The sequence below is a fragment of the Haliaeetus albicilla genome, chromosome 2 (assembly GCF_947461875.1).
Source record: "Haliaeetus albicilla chromosome 2, bHalAlb1.1, whole genome shotgun sequence".
In the NCBI taxonomy this organism is placed as follows: domain Eukaryota; kingdom Metazoa; phylum Chordata; class Aves; order Accipitriformes; family Accipitridae; genus Haliaeetus; species Haliaeetus albicilla.
The window spans coordinates 52,076,520-52,097,246 of record NC_091484.1 but is presented as its reverse complement, the minus strand read 5'-3'; the positions used below and the strand labels follow the sequence as shown (position 1 = coordinate 52,097,246).

The window sequence follows — 20,727 nt, the reverse complement described above, 5'->3', positions numbered from 1 at the left end:
CGCGGGCGCCGGACCGCTTCCCCGCCCCTCCCGCGGCTGCCACATCCCACTTCCCTCGGCCCGCCTCCCCCGCCCCGCGCCGCCCCGCCCTCCGCCGCCGCCCTGTCATTGGTGGAGAGCCGAGAGCGACGGCGCCTCCGGGCAATGGGAGCCCGGGCTGGCGCGGCGGCGGCGCCCAATGGTTGCGCCCGGCTGCCGCCCCTGCCCGTCGCGGCCGGGCGTCGGGGCTGCGCGTTGCCATTCGGAGGCAGGGCGGCGCGGGGAGCGGATGGTGCTGGCCGCGGCTCCCGGGCGCCGGCGGGGGCAGCGGCAGGAGCTGGCTGCGAGCGCCTTACCCCCTCCCCGCCCTACCCCCTCCGGCTGCGCGCGCCCCCGCCGCGCCCCGCCGCCGACCGCCCTGAGCCGGCAGCGCCGTACGATGTGAGCGGCCGCGGGGCTCGGCAGCGCCCCCGGTGCCCACGACGCTGGGGCGGGCAGCGATGGCCAGAGCCTGGCGTGGGAGCAGCCGCCGTCGCCGATAGGAAGCGCCGGGGGCAGCCGGGCAGGCGGCGCGGAGACTCCCTCGGGCCGTGAAGCGCTTGTCCCGCCCCGCCCCCTCCCTCCTTCCTCCCCCTCCCTCCTCCTCCTCCTCCTCTCCTCCCCCCCCCCCCGCCCCCCCGCGGCCGGTGCATGCGGGGCGCCGGGAGCCGAGCTCGGGCCCCCCGCAGCCGCCGGAGCGAGTGACCCGCCGCGTCCCGCGCATCCCCGCCATGTCCTCCTCGTCCAGCTCCTCGCAGACGGGGGGGTCCCACCACCAGCCCCCGCCGCAGAGGATGAGGCGCGGCGCCGCCGGGTCCCCCACTGCCGGCGGCGGCGGCACGGCCGGGGGCCCCGGGAACGGCGCCGGGGGAGGCGCGGCGGGCACCAGCCGGCTGCTGCAGCCCATCCGAGCGACCGTCCCGTACCAGCTCCTGCGGGGCAACCAGCACAGCCCGACCCGGTCCCCCTCCGCCTCGGTGGGCAGCAATACCGGGCCGGGGGGCGGCGGCGGCGGGGGTCGCGGCGGAGGCAGCCCGCCGCCGCCGCCCAGCGCGACGCCGCCGTTGGCGGCGGGAGGCGGCGCGGCGGAGCCGGGCAGGGTGAAGGGCAGGCAGCGGCGCTCGCCGGAGAGCGGCGGCGGCAGCGGCAGCAGGAGGAGCAGCTCACCTGAGAGACGGAGCCCCAGCTCCCCGGTGTACAGAGGTAAAGCACCGGGACAAAGCCGGCGCCCCGCTTCCCTGCCCCCCGGGGGTGCTGGCCGGGCTGGGGCCGCCCGGCCTCCGGGCACCCCCGGCCTCAGCTCCCCGCTGTGGGGGGTGCGCCCTGCCCTGCCCTCCCCCGGGCCAGCGGGGGTGGGAGCCCGGGGGAGTGCCGGCCCGGCCCGAGCAGCCCCGCCGGAGTCTTAGAGAGCGGGTGGGGGGGCGAGGGTGAGCCCTAACCCCCCCCGCCCCGCCCCGCCCCGCGGCAGCGGGGCAGGTGCCGTGCCCGGGTTTGCCCTGCCAGGAGGGCAGCCCGGCGGCGGGAAGCGCCTCGGCCCGCCGCCCCCCCCCCCCCCCGGGGAGGGGGGCGAGCCCTTCAATGCCGTGCTTCTCCTCCTCGGGCGAGGGGGAGAGCCAGCCGGGGAAAACAGCCCCGTCCTCCCCCCGCGCCGCCTGCCAGCGCCGGCCTCGGGAGGAAGTGCCTCCCCGGCGGAGCCGAGGCGAGCCCCGCCGCCCTCGGGGGGCCGCCGGCGGCGGCTCCCCCCGACCCGGCCCGGCCCGGCCCGGTCCCTCTCCTCTGCGGAGGGGAGCAGCCGGGGGCTCCGACGACAGTGCTCCTGCTCCTTCCTGCCCTGGCGCACGGGCTCTGGAAGTGGAGGTGTGTAGTAGGGGAGCGAGTCTGAAATTAACCCTCTTCCCCGTCTACAGGTGTCGTTATTTAGTAGGGTTCTTAGTGGGTTAGATGTATATCTGGGGTATCACAGGCCAGTTCGTAAGTGTGTGTTAAAACCAAGCCTCAAACGTCCTTCCTCTCTGCAGAGCTTGCTTTCTTAAAGACTTGCATTTTTATAACATCTTAGCTTAAAATATATAATGTTTTCAAGCATAGTCTCCAAAACAAAAAGGAAATTCCCATATTGAGATGCTTAAAAACAAATAACACAGTCTCCTTGTGAGATTCAGGACTGAATCCTTGAGACTGTAAGAAAAAAAACCAACAACAAAAACCAAAACGAAACAACCCCAGTGTAGCCAAAATGGGCCTGTAAAGTTTAAAATGTAAAATTGATTCCCAGCAAGTCCAACTTAACCTGCGTCAGGTTGTCTGTTAAATTATTGAACGTGTTAAAGTGGCAGTGGCCATCTTACCTCCTCCCCCCTTCCCCCATCACTTTAGCAGTTGAATGAATCAGACTAAATGCACTTTTTATGTTATCCTGCTGTAGCTATCAGGTATCACACATCATCTCTTTCTGGGAACGTTTTATGTGGTTCAATACCCCTCACTTGTTCTCTTCCTTCCTTAAGTCTTGCCGTGTTTCATTTCTGTGGCAAATTGTGGTCTGTGTTGTTTGCCAACGTGTTTTGTAGCAGTGGAATCTGTTACCTTCTCCCCACCCCCCCTTTTCAGTTTTAATGTGTAGTAAAACCTTACGATCTGTAGTATTTGTAACTTCGGCAAATCTCTGTCATCAGAATGGTCCTAGGACACGGGCAGCATTTTGCAAATGAGCAAAATGTCACTGCCAGTTACACATGGAGTTAATTTACCCTATACAGTATTTGTGCTTATGCAGATGACCAAATTGGTTGTGTCATAATCTGAACAGAGATGCTTCGTAACTTATTTCTCAAGAAGATCATTTATTTATGCAGAAGTTTTTGCATGCTTGAAAATGGAGCTGAGCTTCAGTGGTTTTGCTTCATTCAAGCTCTATTTACAATTTTAAGGATCCTATTTTTCCCACTGTATGATACACTAAATGTAATTTCCTTTTTTCCTCCTTCTTTAACCTTTGGGAAATGCTAATGGGAAACTAGGCAAAACAAAAAAAAAAATGGGTGCATATGAATAGTGATGCTGCTGCTGCTGAATATTGTAAATTAATTATGTGAACCCGGAGCAAAACACTGTAGTGGTGCAGTGTATAAAGGTCTACGCTTAAGGTGTATTGAAGAGGGAGGAATGTGGGCAGTTACCTGCAAGCAAGGAAAAACACTGCAAAGCAGTGAAGTGTTTCGTTACTATGTATGAATTTTTTGTTGGAGGGGAAATTTTAATTTTAGAAAGTGGTTCAGTCTTCTTCATCTGTGGGCTATTTTAACCGTAATAAATTAGTACTGAATGACTTTTCCATCATTAAACTTGTTTGAGCTTGCCTCATGGTGAACCACGTTAGCAGCATACATGGCTTGGTTCGGTTTAATGAGTGCAATGTATAAAATCATAAATGGTCCGTCCAGAAATGCACCCTGTAATCTGTATGCGCTGCAAGGAATTTGTTCCCCCTCCTCCGGGTCAAGCCAGCTGCTGCTGCAGAAGCTGACATCCTCTAGCAAATCCTGAATGAATGAATGAAAACAACGTGATCGCCCTAATAATGACCACAATTGCACACGTCAACAGCTTTATTTTACCGAAATACAGGCACCATTTTCTAGCAGGCGAGGGTAATAAGATACCCTATTTCTTCAGTCTTGCAAATGAAAAAAGGTTACCAAAAAAAGCCCCGCAACCTAGAGCTGTTTTTACACAATTTGGAATATAGTTGCATGCTGTGGGGCAGGATTTTGTCTTTGTTTCCCTGCTTGTTCTCAGCATTTTAGTACATGATGTATGGATACTAAAAATGATGTTTGTAGTCTATACAGTGATAGTAGTATATAGAAAATTGATTGCTGAACCGGAGGACTGCTGCAGTAATAATGGAGGACTTGGGGGGGGGGGGGGGGGGGAATAAAAATGTTCTGTTTTCAAACAGAGACCATCTTGCTGCAGCTTGTTAAACAATGTGCTACTCCAGCTATTTATAGTTGTTATCAGTATGCAGGTCTTGGGGAAGTGACTTGATTAAGTTTTTTTGTCAGTTTTTCAAAACCATTTCCCACTGCTGTAAAATGTGAGCTTAGGCTCTAGGTATAATCCTGTTGTTTTTCTCACCAGTGCAGGAGGTCTGTTTGTCTTTGGCTCTGCAGTCTGACTTGGATTGTTTCGCGAATATGCTCGTGCTGGAGACTGCTTATGATTCTGATGGATAGATGTTTTTCTCTTCTTAAGACACCAGCCCCTTCCCCACCTCCTTTCAGCATTTTCCAGTATAGATTCCTTGAATTGGCTATGCTACTAAGCCATTTTGTTGTGGATATTTCAGTGATTTGCCACAGGTTCTTTTTATAAAGGAGATTTTTGTGAAAACACTCCAGCTTTGAGCCTCTACAGGTCAGAGCAACTACCATTGCAGGCGTTGACATCACTACTACATGAATGAAAGCATCATCATCTTTTCTCTCCCTTGTTTCTAGGATGCCGTAAATGTTTTTGTTCTGCAGCAAAACCCTGTGTGTTTAGAACTGAAACTTTAAGAATTTGCTATTTTCTTTAGGCAAATTTGGGGATTTGTAGTTGGTAGGAAAGAATTGATGCCAGTATTTGTGTTTGGTTAGTATTGATACTGAATGGATGAGAAGTCATGGATGCTATGTACTAATTTCAAGGTGCTAAAAAAGGAAGAAAGAGGGGAAAAAACTTCTGATATCGTAGGATAAGCGTGCAATGTGTGAGTCTACTCCTTTCCTCTATTTTTAAACATGTTTATTCCTTACTAGTAGATACGTTTTTATAGTCTGTATTCATGTTTTGGAGAGCTGGCAATGTAAAAAGTGCCTGGTTGAATGTAACAAGACATGGTTTTCTTAGGGGGAATATATCTGATACATCTCTGATCATATAAACGCAACGTCAACAGAATATGAAGCTGCGTGGTTCATGACAAAGGACATTCCAATAATAATCCCCCAAAAACCCTTGGACGAGTCAAACAAAATGTATTACTTGCTTGTGAACACTTATGTTTTACAGAAAAAAAGCAAGTTGTTTTCTTCCTCACCTTACCTGGATAAAATCAGTAGTTTCTGTTATTATGTAAAGTAGCTTGTACAAATATGAGAGTGGGTTTCCTGTTTAGTTTGTTTTTTTTCACATGTATACATGGAGGGTGTAAATGACTTGTATACGATTCAAGCTCAATATTGCTTTCCTCAAATGCTTTGTTTAGTGTTAACTCTGGTGGTACTGTAATATTATGCTTCATGTTTTTCTAACTTTCACTTGTATTGTTTATAGTACAAACCTTTTTCTGTATCAAATTTTGGAGGTAAAGGTTAGTTTTAAGGACATCTGAAAAATATTGTAATCACTTGTTAAGGGCTCCCAATATCTTTTACTTCCCCAAATAACTCCTGAAGCGTTGCCAACATTAGTAAGAGAAGGGAATTAAAAAAGATGCAAAACAACTGCGTAACCCAGTTCTGAGTAATAAGTATGTATATCCGTTGTTATGCTAGTAGATAAAAGGCTAGTGGAGTGAGGAGTGGAGTAAGATGGACAATATTGCTGATCTCTAGACTTGTAAGGGATATCAGTATTTAAAAAAACAAAATTCAGACTTCAAAAGGCAGGGACTGTTTTAATATCCTGGATTCAAGCCATCCAATATTTTGGCATCACAAGCATTTATACCAGAGATCAAGAAGATCTTTCCTTTATTTCTAACAAATGTAGGTAAGGAAGTAATTTTTGTGACGCTTCCTATTTCCTGATGCCTGAATAATAGCAGTATTCCCATAATTGTATGGCCAAAACAGTTTTGCTCCAGCTTTGTCCCTCTCTCTTCCCAAAATAGCTTTCATTGGAATATAATATGGTGAAATAAAAAGACACTGGCTAAATTTGAACCAGTTGCCTTGAACTCAGAGGCTTTTTAGTTACATGTTTTAACATCACTTTAAATGAGAATAGTATATTAGATGCCCTTAATAAATATGTTTCATAAGACAAATTAATTAAGCTTCTTTTGGGTGTTAAAACAACTGCAGGAAAGAAAAATAGAAAGGTATTTTCTCCATTGACTTGAATGGTATTGTAGCAAGGCATTAGCTATTAAGAAAGCACACCCCCCGCCCCGTGGAAAAAATAGCTTACAAAGTATATGTATATATCTATTTTAAATCACTACCTGACCTTTAATTCTTATTCTTTGGACATAAGCAAGTGTTAGTGTGTTACATATGGCCAAACTGAAGTTACTTGCCAGCATCCATGCATAGTAAAACAGTGGCTAATACGGGAATTTGGTTTCTGAAATTCATGATTCCTGCATTTTGTCCTTTTCTTTCCCATGGTGTGGGGTGAACGGCAGTTCTTAAAATCTGTCTTAAAATGCAGGGAGGGTAGATAAATGGAATATATCTTAGAATCCTACAAAAAAGTCAGTGTTTGCCAAGTATAGACTGACACATAATGAGTTGTTGAGCTTTGCTATATTGCTAAAATTCACAGGGGAAAGCTAGTTATTTTAAAAATGGGGTTTATGCTACTAGTATACATATCATCATGGAAAAAAAAGAGAACTGATGCAGGAATTCTGAAATTTCAGTTCAACCTGGACTTGAAAGCATTAGTTGTAACAATGCATAACCTATTGGAAATAAAGTCTCTGCTCCTCAGTGTTTCAGTTTAAGTGAATATTTGAAATACTTTTTTTATGGGACTTCATCAGTTGAGTAATTATCTTCATCTGAAGAAGGTAATAGTTTGTTTTCCCCCCCCGCCCCTGCCGTGAAAAATGAAAGTTCCTGTATAAATCAGTTGTCAATATCTTCAGTAGAGAAAAACGTTGCCAACACTTGACACAATACTTAGGTCTCAGTGGATTTAGCATACTTCAGGAAAAGTTGTTAATATAGTAGGTTTTAAACATTGACTAGCATTTTTTTAAAAAGTTCTGCTGATGAAGAAAAGGACCCTGTAGTAAAGATACATAATTGGAAGACTTTGCTCAAGACTTGAAATAGTTAACTGTGTTAATGATCATCATCTTGCTTTAATGTTAATATTTAAATGCATTGAGTTCTTTCAGTGCTGCCTCCCATGTAAACCTGTAGTGTCTAAACAATGGTTTAAGGCATTTTCAGGCAAGTAAAATAATATTTACATCTCATCATTAGAAGGGATACATCCACAGCAACTTGTCAGCCTGTGATTATCCCCTTTTCCTTAGTGTCACCATTTTTAGGGTGTAGGCAATTGCAAAATTAAAAGAATTGGAGGTTAGAGTGAAGGAAAATGGGTGTTTGTACTTAATGTAATTCTTACATTTCGAGTGTGTATTTACTACTTCTCAAAAATTTGACTCTGAAGTTCACCAACACTAATTTGTTTTATGACTGTTTTTGAATGGGAAATTAAATCCTAGAGCTTGAAAATAGCCGATGGGTACTGAAGGGGATCACAGCTGAGACTTCTGCAGTATGGTTACCACACAGAGTATCATGATACAGTGTGTAATATCAATCCTTTTGAATGGCGAGTCAGTCTCTCCAACTCCTATTTTTCTGAAGCTAGGATTTCATCAATAGAGACACTCACCCAGTGTTGAAACTGAAATACACGCTCTCTCAGGAACCCTTTCCTGCTGTCCCAGCTGTGTGGATGTGGACTTAGGACCAGAGCTGTTCCCTTAACGGGGTCCCCTTGGACTGTCTGGTGATGCTGCTGCTCAGACTATGTCTTTTGCTGTTAGTAAGACAGAAGAGGGCATGTAGCTACTGGAAGTCTTACCTTTGGGAAGCAAACCCAGCAAGGCCAAGTGGGGCCATGCTGGGGAGTGCCCTCAGCCTGCTCTCTGGCCTTGTAATACTGCCTCTGCTCTGGTCCTCTTCATTTCTCTCGTGCACCTTCCCTGCTCCTTTGGTATCTGCACTGCTTAGTAGCTGCTGCTGCTGTATGCTACCAAACTATTGACTATCACCCTTTTAAAAACAGATTAGCTTTCTCTGACAGGGGGGCAAAAAAACCCCAAAACAAAACGCAGAAGATGTGGGTGTCTACACTCAAGCGATAACTGTTTTCTGCACGTACAATTTGTAATTAGGGATTAACCTAACCAGTTGATGTTGAGTCAATGGAAGATAGTTTTGATGGAGAGTTTTCATTTTTTTGTAGTGGTAGAGTAGATCTCTTAATTAGCTTTCCATATTAGATATTGCTGCTTTGGAGACAATATATACTTCCCAGGAGGTCATGAAATGGTATGAGCTTGGGTTTTGAAACCTTAATGCAAGATACTGTATTGGTTAGACTTTTTTATTCAGCGTTGCATGTGCCCTAACGATAAACAATTACAGAGATGTTGGTGTTTATAAGGATTTAACTTTCACTGCTGCTAGTGTTAAATTGAGGAGTAGCTGTTTGCAGTGGATATTGTTCTCTGAATCAAATACAAATGAGTGATTAACCTGGCTCTTATGTGCTACTTGTTTTGCACAACCTGAAACTAGTTTTATTCAAACTACACATTTTGTTTCCTCTTTAGGAAGAATGTGTCTCGTATTTTGCTCATAAGAGTGGTTACTAAAACCAGAACGATAGCAGTTCATCATGGTTTCTGAATAATTTAAAATCCACTGTAGAATATTTTCTTCTCACTCTGCCTTGAGATAGTCTAAACTGGAATAATAATTTAAGTGTTCCATTCCTTTGAACAGTGCAAGTCACCTGTTTGAACAAGGTTAGCTTCATCCTCCTTTCCTACTCTCACCACCAGCCATTAAGTAAGGAGATAAGTTGTAGACACAATTCTGAATTTCAGGAATTAACACTCATATCTAACTGGCTTGACTGATCATTGCAAGATCACTGGCATTTATACTACAAACTTGAAACTCATTTCTGTAGCTATATGAATTTTAATATTGTTTTAGTAAGTATAAATCTGTCTTTTGGGAATGTTTTCTGTAACAGTAACCACTCGGTTGTGAACCAATTAAATGTATGGCAGAATGGGTATTGTTATATTGTGTGCCTTTTAATCTCTGGTGTTTTGGTGTACAGTGCCTATTCTGGAGTTCTGATAGAAATGCTTCCTGAACGTTGGCTAGCTGGATTACCTGTATATCTACATTTTAAAAAAAGGCTTCATGGTTAGAAAAAAAACTATACATTTTAATATAGGTGCTTAAGCTGCAGTACTAAAAAAAAAATAATCAAAACTCTAATAATTTGTTGACATCTGTCAGCATTTGGAAATCAAACTGTGATTTGGAAATATTGTGTTTTTACCAGAAAACAAATTCTGGTTATTCAATCCTCAATCACTAGCTAATTCTGTTAATCCTAGTCTGCAGAAATTAGCCTGTAAATACAAAGACCACTTCTTCAAAGTATGACATGCAGTCAGCCATTGGCTATTTGGGAGCGGATTAGCTAAGCGCAGATATAAAAACGCAGGCTTGTGAACATACAGCTTCCAGGCATAACAATACAGTTGCTTTCATTAGATGAAGCGCTGTACCCATGCTGGATCAGAAATGGTGCTGGATAAACCTTGAAAATTTTGCACTGTGTTTCCAGAACTCAGGCCACTGAGACACACAGCGTGGAGGAGGCAGTGAGTGGCTCTACAAGACCTGTGGGTCTCTGTTGGTATTTAACATGGTCTCACTACTGCTCCTTCTGCACGTCACGGCAGAGCTCACTAGCGCAGTAGGACTAGAAGATGCTGATGGTTATAGCAGGTATCAGTGTGATGCGGTCTATGCTCTGGAAGGGTTTGGTGAGTGCAGTTCTCACACATGGAGTCAGCTTAAATTCAGCGCCATATGTCAGCTAATTAGTCTTTCTGGAGTCTGGTGCCTTGGAAAGTACATTGCAAAACCCAAGTGGCTTTGCAGTGTTGACTCTATGCAGTTAGGTGTTACACCTCCATATCCAGTATGTCATATATTATTCAAAATCTTTCTGTTATACGTGATATCTTAACTTTCTGTTTTTCAAAGTAATGGAGAGTTGGCTTGCTCACTAAAAATTAAACCCAGATTTATGCTGAGTGTCCTGGAACAGACTTTGAACAGTATGGCTCTAAAAATATCAGCTAACTGCTGAAGAATGCAGAATAAAACTTAGGTTTACACAGTAGTTGGGAAGCTGCCAGGTTAAAGGAGAAGCTGTCTTCACAGAAGTAAATTTATGTTCAAGGTCTTAAAATTTTCATTCTTAACTGATAGCTGTGTTTGCTTAATTGTGGCAATTGATAGTGAAATACCCTTACACATCCTTTCTCTCATACTCTCCTTTCTCTCATATTTCACTTTTTGTGGCTCCTTTGTTGTACCTGATACCTTGCCCTGAATAATCATCTTTGCAATGTTTTCTTCCCCTACAAAGAAACCATAAAATAAATTTGAAATACTTGATGTTCTTTTCAAGGGGAACAAGAAAAAGTCCTAATCTGGAAGAGAAAAATTTCTCACAGGCAGAAATATAATTAACTCATGCTCGTTTAAAAGTAACGTGTATTTGAGAAACGTCCGTACAAGGAAGTGACCAGAGACACATAGTCAACTTCAGAGGTGGTCCACGCTGAAAGATCCAAATAACTTTTGGGCATTACTGTAGAAACACTCATGCTTTCAAAGTCATGTATTGAAGTGTGCAGTCTATATATTGTTTAAAATACTAATTTTGTGAAGCCGTTGTGTACATCTACCTTAATTTCTTCCAAAGAAGGCACTAGCCTATTAAGATGACTGGAGTCTCATGATTTTATTTAGTGGTGTGTGTAACCTTTAATATGAAGTTGGAGGATGCAGGGAGAACTTTAGATTGCAAGAATTACAGTAGAAACTCAGTTTGGCAGCCTGGAGAATAGGAATTACCAAGTCTGACAACTCAAAATCTCTGAGAAGCAGAAGAAATGGGTATGCTGGCACTGTATATACAATAAATGTTACCTGTTTTCTACAGCTATGCCTTTTTTAATCATGCAAATTTACATGCATATACAGCAAAAAAAAAAAATTCTACATGGAGGTATGGTCTAAAGTTCATAAATCTGAGTAAAATTTCAGATTTCAGAAGGAAGTCATGTGAAAATTTGGCTAAACAGGATTGCTCTGACTTGAATACAGAGAGAATCTCTTTTAATGAAAAATGTTAACACAACTGGAATCTTTCAAACGTCAGAAAAACTCAAGGATGTGATCTGATTGCATGGAAACTTACCTCAAAAAGGCTGCTAGGAATAAGCAGAGGGCCTGCAAGGAACAGGAGGAGGAACCGAGAAAAGAATGTCCTATTATCAATCAAAAAGTGAATCTTGGCTGAGAATTGTTAAAACGCGAATGGACTTGGACTTTTCATGCTTGGAGACAGACAATAGAAACATGCAAATAGAAAAATAAGGAAAAAGTAGTTGCAGCCATTTGGTACCAAGAAAAAAGAGATTAAGGGTGATCTGAGACTGATTTGCTGGAATGTATGGTTTCAAAATCAACTCCAAGGAACAGTGGCAAAAATCTCAGAGGAAATAGCACAGATATTCAATGCTTTGTGCTCACCAGGACAAAGTATAAGTAATCAACTCTCAATAAGGACAGTGATTTTTAACCCAGGAAGATACAAAAAAAATGAAATTTTAAGGGAGAGGGTAATTTGGAATTAGGAATTACCAAGACTCTGATAAATACAGATTGCATATTTTAATAAAGTCAATTCAGTGATCTCCATTGCAGGATTCAAGAAGTTCATGCTTACCTTCAACTTTCTAAGGCAATCTTTTGAATAGGAGGTGACACCATCTGAGAACAGATACCCGAGTTTAGCAGATACGATGCTGATGTTTTCAGAATGTGAAAAATGTTTGAGTCCAGCTCTAAAGTACAGAGATATGTTGGTCTAACTTCAGCTATATGTGAAACTTCAGAAGAAATTCTAAGGGGTGGTGGAAAGCAAGGAGAAATGTTAAAGTGCAAAATGAGCTTTCCAAATTGTGTCATGCTAACCTGGTGGTTTTGATAAGAGAACTGATTTTCTAGACAGGAAGTAGATCTTATCTGCTTAGGCAAATTTTAAAATTACAGTGATGAAACTGTTGATGAATTTTGAGAGGTTTAATTAGTACACAGGAAGATTATGCAAGAAGAGTTGAAGGACCCTGGAAATTGAAGTAATAATTTTTAAAAGTGAGATTTAAAAGTAAAAAATCTTGATTTATGTATGTGAGGCTGTACTTGAGCAGAATATATTTTCCTCTAAGGGGGAGCATATAATTTGAAAATGCTGGAGGGTGGAGTTGGGTGATGGTGGGATCTCTAAACTGCCAACATGAAGAGACTGAAAAAGTCAGGTCTTGCGCAAATGAGCAACCTGCTGCACAGGGACCTGCTGAGACATCATCTGGGATACTGCACACGGTTCTGGTGCTCTGCAATTTAAGAAGGGTAAAATCAAATTGGAACAGACTCAGAGACGGACTACTAGGTTAGGAGTTTAACCATGTGATGATAAAAAAATCTATTCTGAATAAAAACCACAATTGCTTTCCCTGAATCCAAGTGTGCGGTGAAAGGGATGGAGAGGTGCGAAGGAAGAACTGGAGGTTAGTGCTAGGATGTGAATGGGTAGATTGGTTTGACAATGTAAATGTTTATGTGGAAAACTATAAGGCGGCCTGAAATCATCAGGGGAAAAAAAAAAACCTTCTGGATCATTTTTCCAGTAGGAGTCATGGGGGCAAAATACGCAGGTGCTGTAAGACTGAGTTTGTAATCTCTTTTTAAGTGATTACATGTGTTTTGTTGAGAACTGGGCTCCTGATGTAGGAAGTTGTTTCTAGTCCTTTGTTTCCATGACTTAAGTGATAATGAAAAGATAATTTATTTAATCAGCAAAGTTGGGCAGCCTGATTTAAGCAATCTGTTTTAATCTTGTTTTACATTTCTATTTTTCAGTATTTTTTTCAGAAAAAAAAATTATTCCTGTTTAGTATAATTAGCTCTGGCTAGGAGAATGCTTTTTCTCTCTAATCATTGGTGATCATTATGACAGCATTGTATAGCCTACCATGCATTGATTACAGTTCTTAGTGTATTTTGATTGTGAAAATGGTGAATCATGCCTTCTGATTTTTTTTTTTTTTTTATTCACAGTTATGTACAGCTGCATTTTGATGGAAAGTGGAATTAAAGGTGTACAAACCCCTTACTTTTCTACAACATTTTGTTAAATTTTAAGTATTATCATTATAACAACAAAAAAACCCTCTTCAGAGTCATCAAGTTTATTCAACAAAGGTGGTATTATTTGTAGTTACTGAATTAACTACATGTTTATAATTTCCTTCCAAATTTTAATTATTAATACACTGGAAGGAAAAAAACAAACAGCTTTAGTACTCTTTTTGGTTCCCAGTTCATTTCTCAATATTGGATAAAATTATGATTCAACAGATCTAAATAAACTAAAATGAAGAAAATTCTCTGTACCTGCAGAAGTGCACAACAGTTAATGGTTGGTTGTGTGTTTCAGTGTGCTCTTTTTCCCAAGTACTTAGCTTCTGATCTCAAATCGATTTTGTTTTAACTTCTAACAGTAGGAACATTTTTTAGGTACTTTATTAAATGATACTAAGTTTAGGTATTTGTGTAGAGTTTAAGTTTGAAGTAATAACCTTACAAAGAAAAATACCTTTTAAAAATGTGAAATATTTAAAAATCTGAAAGGTTTGCAATTAGTGTTTTACCTGCCTGGTGTCCTGTTAGAGTACAAATGTGTAGGTTACATCTGTTGAACAAAGCAGGCTTTTATGTTATTAAATGCTTCATCTTTTGAAGTCCTATACATGCCATACATTCTTCTTTGTTAGAAGAATAACTTAGTTTTAGAGACCTGAAACTTTCTTCCTTATAGTTTGTTTACTTTTCTGACTGAGATGAGAGCATTCTTTCTATCTTGATCTCTGATGATAATGTTGATTTTAAACGGGAGTTTTGCTGTGAACAAAGTCTGACTTCTGAAAGATATGCGCAGTCACATTTTACTTGACCTGTAGTTGGGTGGAATAGGGACATGAGGCAGAGACTGTGTTTCAACATACATGCATAGGCAACTCAAGATTTTGGGAGTCAACTGTAGGTCCAATGAAATTCATGTGCCTAATCAGATTAATCCGTCTGTCCCTCTTCCTCTGGGTATGTATAGCCTAGCTCTGAGCACTGCACCTTCTTGTGCAGTTAGGCAAGTAGAGCTGTATGCCCTTGAAGAGTCATGTATAAAACCTCCCTGATGGAAGGAAATGCCTTGATCTACCTGTTGGATTCAGTGACTAATCAGAAGACCACTTCCATTTCTAGGTGGCTTTGTCATGGCTATAAAAGATAACTCAGTATAGTTGATTCCCAAAACCTGTACTGTGGGTCTTTGTCTACAATTTTCCTTTGAAAGATCAAGCTGGTTTTGTTTCTTTTGTTTTCCCAGTATAGGCTACCTCTTGTACTGATAGACCTGTTGTTTCATGCAGTTCAGTTTGAATTCTCCTAAGCCTCCTCAGGTACAAAACCGAATTTGCCCTGACTACCAAATTGTAAAATGACCTATGTGGAAGACTGGCTCCCCTCTTTTTTTTTTCTTTCCTTTCTTTTTTTCTTTCTTTCTCCCCTGAAGAATCTTGGATGTAGAAAGCACATCATTCATGGACCTGGATCTCTGAAAAGATCTCAGATCTCATGAAGTGGACTGCTTTCTGTTTGTTCAGTTTGGTTGTTGGAGCCTTGGTTAGATTATGGTGCTGTTCTGTGCCTTTGGTTGGTTTGACGTTACGGATAATGAAAAGAAATTAGGGTGGATTGTGTCGGTCTGTTTGGAACAGTTACTTCAGAATGTCATCCCCCTTCATTTTTAGTCATCTTCTGTCTTGCTTTCTAAAAATAGAACCTTGGAAATAATTTCTGAAGTTGGTACAACTGAATCAAAACCAGTGTGGTGCACATAATGAAGACAGACATTTTATGGAGCTGAACATACAGTATTTTTAGAGATGTATGAAAAGGTAACTTAAAATGACTGTCTCTTACTATATCCTCTTAGAAATATCTTTTTGGTAGCAAAACACTGTACTGCATTTTAAGTGTTTGAAAAAGCTAGTATGTTGCTTTGTTTTAAGCTACTAAAGAGATTAAGTTTGTTTGATTTGAAATTATAGAAGAAAGTGCAATAACTTCATATTTTTTCTGCTTAATTACATATTATGGTGTTGTGGGTTTTAAGTTGCTATTTAAAATCCTATTTTCTGTTACTTTCTATGAACAGTACGTGTCAAACAGTATGCTCTTTGTTGTTCTGCATCACTCTGAACCGTTAATGCAGTCATTCCATTGGTTTGCAGATTGGGTCAGAAACAAAAGTCCATCAGTCACTGGCAACTGGGAAATGTCTTTTGAGCCAGTAGATCTATCTTGTGGAGTAAAACTTCTAGGGACCCCAGATCCCTCATTAATCTTTTTCTTAAGAGATTTTGGCTCCAGTTACAAGAGAAAAGCCTTCTTGAGAATGAAGATGGAAATATTTTTTGGAGTGGCCTCTAAATCCCCATTATTCAATCTTTTTCCTCACAAAGTCATAGAGACAAATTCTGCAAATAAACATGCACTGATTTGTCCATCTGCCTACATAATTGGAGCAGGAAAGACCAGTCAAATATACATTCAGGAATCAGTACAGTATCACTATATACTCGCTTAAAAAACAATCAAAGAGGCAAAAAAACCCTTGACCAGACTCTTCAGAGACTGTGCCTCCTCTAGTATCTGAAAGTCTACTTTTGTAGTACTCTAGGAATCATTGTTCGAAGCAAGCAAGAGCAGAGGTATCCCTTTTCATGCTTGTAGAAGGTGTAACAGAAGAGGGGATTTTTGAGTAGACCTGTGTGGGGCAGCCGCTGCTGTGGTAACCATGACCTAAGTGTTGGGCCATCATTCTTGGTCGCTGTGGGTCAGCATTCCTTAATACTCAGCTTTCCATTTCTAGCTGATGATTTCTCATGCTGCGTTCCCACGTACTTCATTCACACAGGCACTTCTGAATCATTGGGTTTGTAGATTGTTGTAAATTTGTTGTCATCTGTAGTAGGAATATCTTCGAAATAGCTGATACTCCTTTGTAATGTGATATCTAGTCTCTGGATCTCCTTCGAAGCAGACTACTTGAACTCTGACTTTGGGGCTCTTGAGAAGAGTCTTAAGCAGACCAAAGTGAGTCCTTCCAAGAGTCTTTAGTATTTTTGGAAAAAATTCTTTTGAAGTTATTAATTTCCATGGTAAAATCTGAAATTCTTTAGGAATGGGTAAGACCTAAGCTTGGGACTCATTTCCCTAGTAGCTCTGAAGGTGAACCAGAAGGTTCTGCAGAGTGCTAGTAACTGAACTGAAGAGAAGCAACATTTCATGAAACTTTATTGTGGTATTTAGTACTGATATTTCATGGTGTCATGACTTGGCTGTCTCAGCTAAATAGTTTAAGTTAGTAGGTGAACTTTCAACAAAAAATCAAGATACTACTGGCAAGAATGTTGTCTAGCATTTTGGCATGAAAGTGTCACAGTTAGCTGACATCGATAATGAGATGACAATATTAATACTCCTAGTTTTAGGGAAGAATTAATTTTATTTTTATTTCATGTTTTTCACTGGAGAGGAATCTGTGTCATCTGAGAAGTTCTTAGGGTAATTTTAGTCTTTTTAAGCTGGATATATCCATGTAAGGATGTGAGCGAAAAAGTTTTGGCCAAATTTGAACTGCATCTGCTAATTGCTGAAAAAGAGATGGGAAGAAAAGATGCTGACAGATGAGCTCTGGTAGATTTAGCAGAAGGAGTTTTTATAATGGTACCAATGCTAGCTGTCAATCCTGCTCCTCTGCTGCAGGTGATTTTCCTCACTGCACGCATGGCAGAAAGCATTATTTAAGCTAAAATGGACTGTGAACATGTGCAGGTTAGCTGCCTCTGTGTTGGACAGGAAGGCAATCTTTTCATTTTAGAGCTGTAGCAGATGGTTTTATTTGAGCCCTATGTCCTTTTCAAAAGAGCTGTCGTGTTAGTCTCTTACTAAATTACATTTTGCTGGCAGAGAAATGGAAACCTTTTTTCAGTCAGTCTAGGTGGTATAACTAGAATTCTTTTGGCTCTCAATGCAGCATGCAGAACCATAATTTCATGATTTCATGCAGTTTATTTTAGTTGATTTCTGCTGGGAGGTAAGATCATGCCAAATTTCACCAGCTGTAGTATTCAGGTAGACCCTTGTGTCATTTTGCGTAACATCATTTATAATTAGAGATGTGTAGCAATAGCCATTATATACATGGCGTTAAAACCTGTGGCATATTTTAAATAACACATGAGGTATTTTGCCTTCCTATGAGCATACATCTTGCTTTTGTAATTTCGAGCTAACTTTTTCAAGTAATGTCATGCTGCTTAAGTGCTGTGTTCCTAACTTTACTTGTTCAGTCTGTAATTTTAGAAATTTCTGAATATTGATGAAGCCTTTGTGAATGCTGAAGTCTGTTGGCTAACTTCAGGAGCTGTTGAAGTGCTTCGGGTATCAGATGGTACTTGCTGGATTTTTCTTTTTTTTTTTCTTTTTGGCTTCTGTGAGAAAGCTGGAGCATGAGGTTTCCATCCGGAGAAAGTCTTAGGACTGGAGAAGGATATTCATGATAGTAGCATCAGAATCCCATTGCTAATGAAAGTTCGGGGAGAAGTGAAAGTTCTGTAGTAGCTCCCTAGAGTAGCAGGAAGACAGACTTATAATGAGGTGAGAAAAAGCAAAATTAAGAAAGGAATCCTGAGAACAGTTTTAATATTTAGAAAACAATTTAAGCTGATCTGAGCCACCACTATTGTGGTCCAGTTCAACGCTGCTCTCCGCGGTATCCTGTCATCTTTAAGTACGTTACTGTACAAGACAATTTGTCAAATGCTAAGTTGTAGAAGTTCCTTCAAATTTTATGCTTACAGATCCCTTCTTTATTTTTTATGATCTAAGGATATATCATAAAAGGATGAGAGCTGAAACTGTTATTGAACAGACCTCAGCGCTGCTGCAGCCCTGTTCCTTATGGCTCTCCTGTGGTTGTTTCTGCCCATTATATTATGCCAACTCTGCCTATAACGGGGAAACCCATGTACTTATGAATTTTTGAGGGTACGTTTTAGCTTTCTTGATGTTTAACTCAGTGAATCACTTCACTAGGTGGGTTCACACATCTGTGCATGCCATCTCAAAGTAGATTGAAGGAACGCAGACAACAATGGAATAGGGTTGGCATTAAATTAGTGTTAACTTGGATTGGTTTATGCAGTTGAGAAGTAGTTTGTTTCCTGTAATTCAAAGAAATACTGAAGAGTAATAGGGACTTACGAGACTGCATCTTGAACTTTGCTTCTCCTGGCTTTAGGGTTTGACAGTGTCCTGCAGTCCACTTCCAGGATTACCATGGAAAAATATAAATGTAGTAACTTTTGGTGGTGTTTGTTTCCGTTCAGTTGTAATGCAATTATGTGAGTTATTAATGATGGGATTGCTGTTGCCTTTCCTCTGGGTGTAGAATAAGACACAGACTGGAGTTCATTCTCTGGTTGTGTTTTGGGCTTGTGTTTTCTTGGTTTTTTTGCAGCAAGACTTTTAAATGTAAAGTTTGCAAAGGTATGCTTAGTCCTTATTTCCTCATGTTCAGACGTTGTCTTGCCAGTTTGTCTTTGCGTGGTCTCTAACTTGTTTTAAAAGTTTTTTTTAGAACACACTTAACTACTTATATATTTAACAAATTCCTGATAGTTTTTTGCATGTAATATGTATCAATGAACAGAGCTTCTGGAGAAATTTTCAAAACTCAGGCTACTTGAGAGAGTAGTGTAGTGCCATAGCATGACAGTGAAGGTTGGAAGAATGCTTTATAAGGTATGCACCCTTTAGGTACACTTGTGTTTCAGCGCAAATGTAAATACTGGTTTCATGTTTAAAATTTGTCACCTTTATTTTGCATTTCAGGCTTCTTTACTTTTAATAGTTCGAAAATCTTTCTTAAAATGCAAATTTGTCGCAATTGGAATCCTATGAGGATTGATCTGTTTGAAATTGTAGGGATTTGATTTAGAGATAAGGCAGTCAAAACAACTATATTATACAAAGGCAGCATGATACACTATCATGCTTTAAATTCACAGCATTATTTAGAAGTCTTCACCTAAACTAAGTAGCTAATGAAGTGTTTCAGCAGCTCTACATTTCTTTAAAATGGTCTGTTTTAACATTATCACGTTCATACATCATACTATAAGCATGCTGTATTAGTGCAAGCTATACCCTAATCATTGTGCTGAATGCTATATAAAACATTGATGATGGAGTCTGCCTTTTGAGATCCAGCAATTCTAGATGATATACAAAGAGAAAATGCATGTGGAGGTCAGTGGCCGTGTTTGGGCTCGGAAGTGTGCTAGCAGGTCTGCTTTCAAGTTCTGAGCAGTGAGTAGAGTTTTGGTGGGTCAGATCAGTGCATAGCATGTGACTAACTTGAAAGTAATCTCACTTGCAAAATTCTTGTAGTAGGGGTGAGCAAAATAGACAGTAGCTGTAACGTAGGGCTTAGGTTGGCTTATGTGAAGTCTAGAAAACGAGTATATGAAGTAATTTCGCCTAGAGGACAAAGCAAGATGATCCAGAGAGCATGCTGTAAAACTGTTCTTTCCCACATCAATCTCATGAATCACCCTGCTCTCTGCTTTCCAAGTGAAATGCAGGAGAAAGTGTTCCATGATCTAGGTGTATGGGGAGAGAAGTACAGGGAGGAGTCAAAGATTGCAGGCACTGTGATGAGTGAAGACAAACATGGTAGCTGCCTTGACCTGAGCTGTGTCAGAGGGAAATACGCAGTCAGATGCTTTCAGCTTGCTAAGGCCTGTATTGGGATCTTGTAAATAATATGGAATGACATACGTGAGAGCAAGAAGTCAGATATGCATCTTCTTAAGAATCATAATTTTTGTCATGATACCTGTTCTAGTATTTAGAAAGCTAAGCAAGCTGACTTAAAAAACAAAACACAGTAACCCAATACTGATACTATGTTATATTTTCTATGTGTCTGGCTTTCCTGAGTTGTGTCAGTGCTGTATTTAAATTTGCTTGATTTTTTTTGTTGATGAAAATATGTCACATAAGTAGCCCATTTCTTTGCGGATATGAACACTGTAAGCGTTGTTGTTTTTTGTAACTGTTAAGTTCCCCCTTTTGTGTTTTTTTTTTCTCCTTTGTCTAATGTTATTTGCTTTGACGTGATGGCATTCTTTTCAGCTTGGCATTTAGGCAAAGGTTTCTGATGTGTCCTTGCCATTGTGTGTCATAGCTAGCTTTTAACATTTCACATCAAATTTAGCCTGACTTTTTTGTTGATTTTGTTCTGGTTTTCTACAGTGGACAGGCCAAAATCCCAGCAAATCAGAACTTCTGGTACCATAAGGCGAACTTCTTCTTTGGACACAATAACAGGACCTTACCTCACAGGACAGTGGCCACGTGATCCCCACGTACACTACCCTTCATGTATGAAAGATAAATCTACTCAGGTAAAAGCTGTAAAACAAGACAACAGAGATGTTTCGTGTAATTGATG

The 20,727-nt window shown here is 41.4% G+C and overlaps 1 protein-coding gene across 4 annotated transcripts in view; it reads left to right on the top strand.

The window, feature by feature from the left end:
* The first annotated feature begins 190 nt into the window (after window positions 1-190).
* Window positions 191-20,727, top strand: part of GLCCI1 (glucocorticoid induced 1) — a 57,828-nt gene continuing 37,291 nt past the window's right edge. For 2 of the 4 annotated variants that reach the window (XM_069774506.1, XM_069774501.1), the window contains exons 1-2: window positions 208-1,221; window positions 20,529-20,680. In XM_069774506.1, the coding sequence (XP_069630607.1) occupies window positions 750-1,221; window positions 20,529-20,680 (624 nt within the window). In that variant the 5' untranslated portion in view covers window positions 208-749. Of the gene's footprint in view, window positions 1,222-20,528; window positions 20,681-20,727 lie in introns of all 4 variants that reach the window. The other 2 variants (XM_069774513.1, XM_069774519.1) reach the window with 2 other exon arrangements.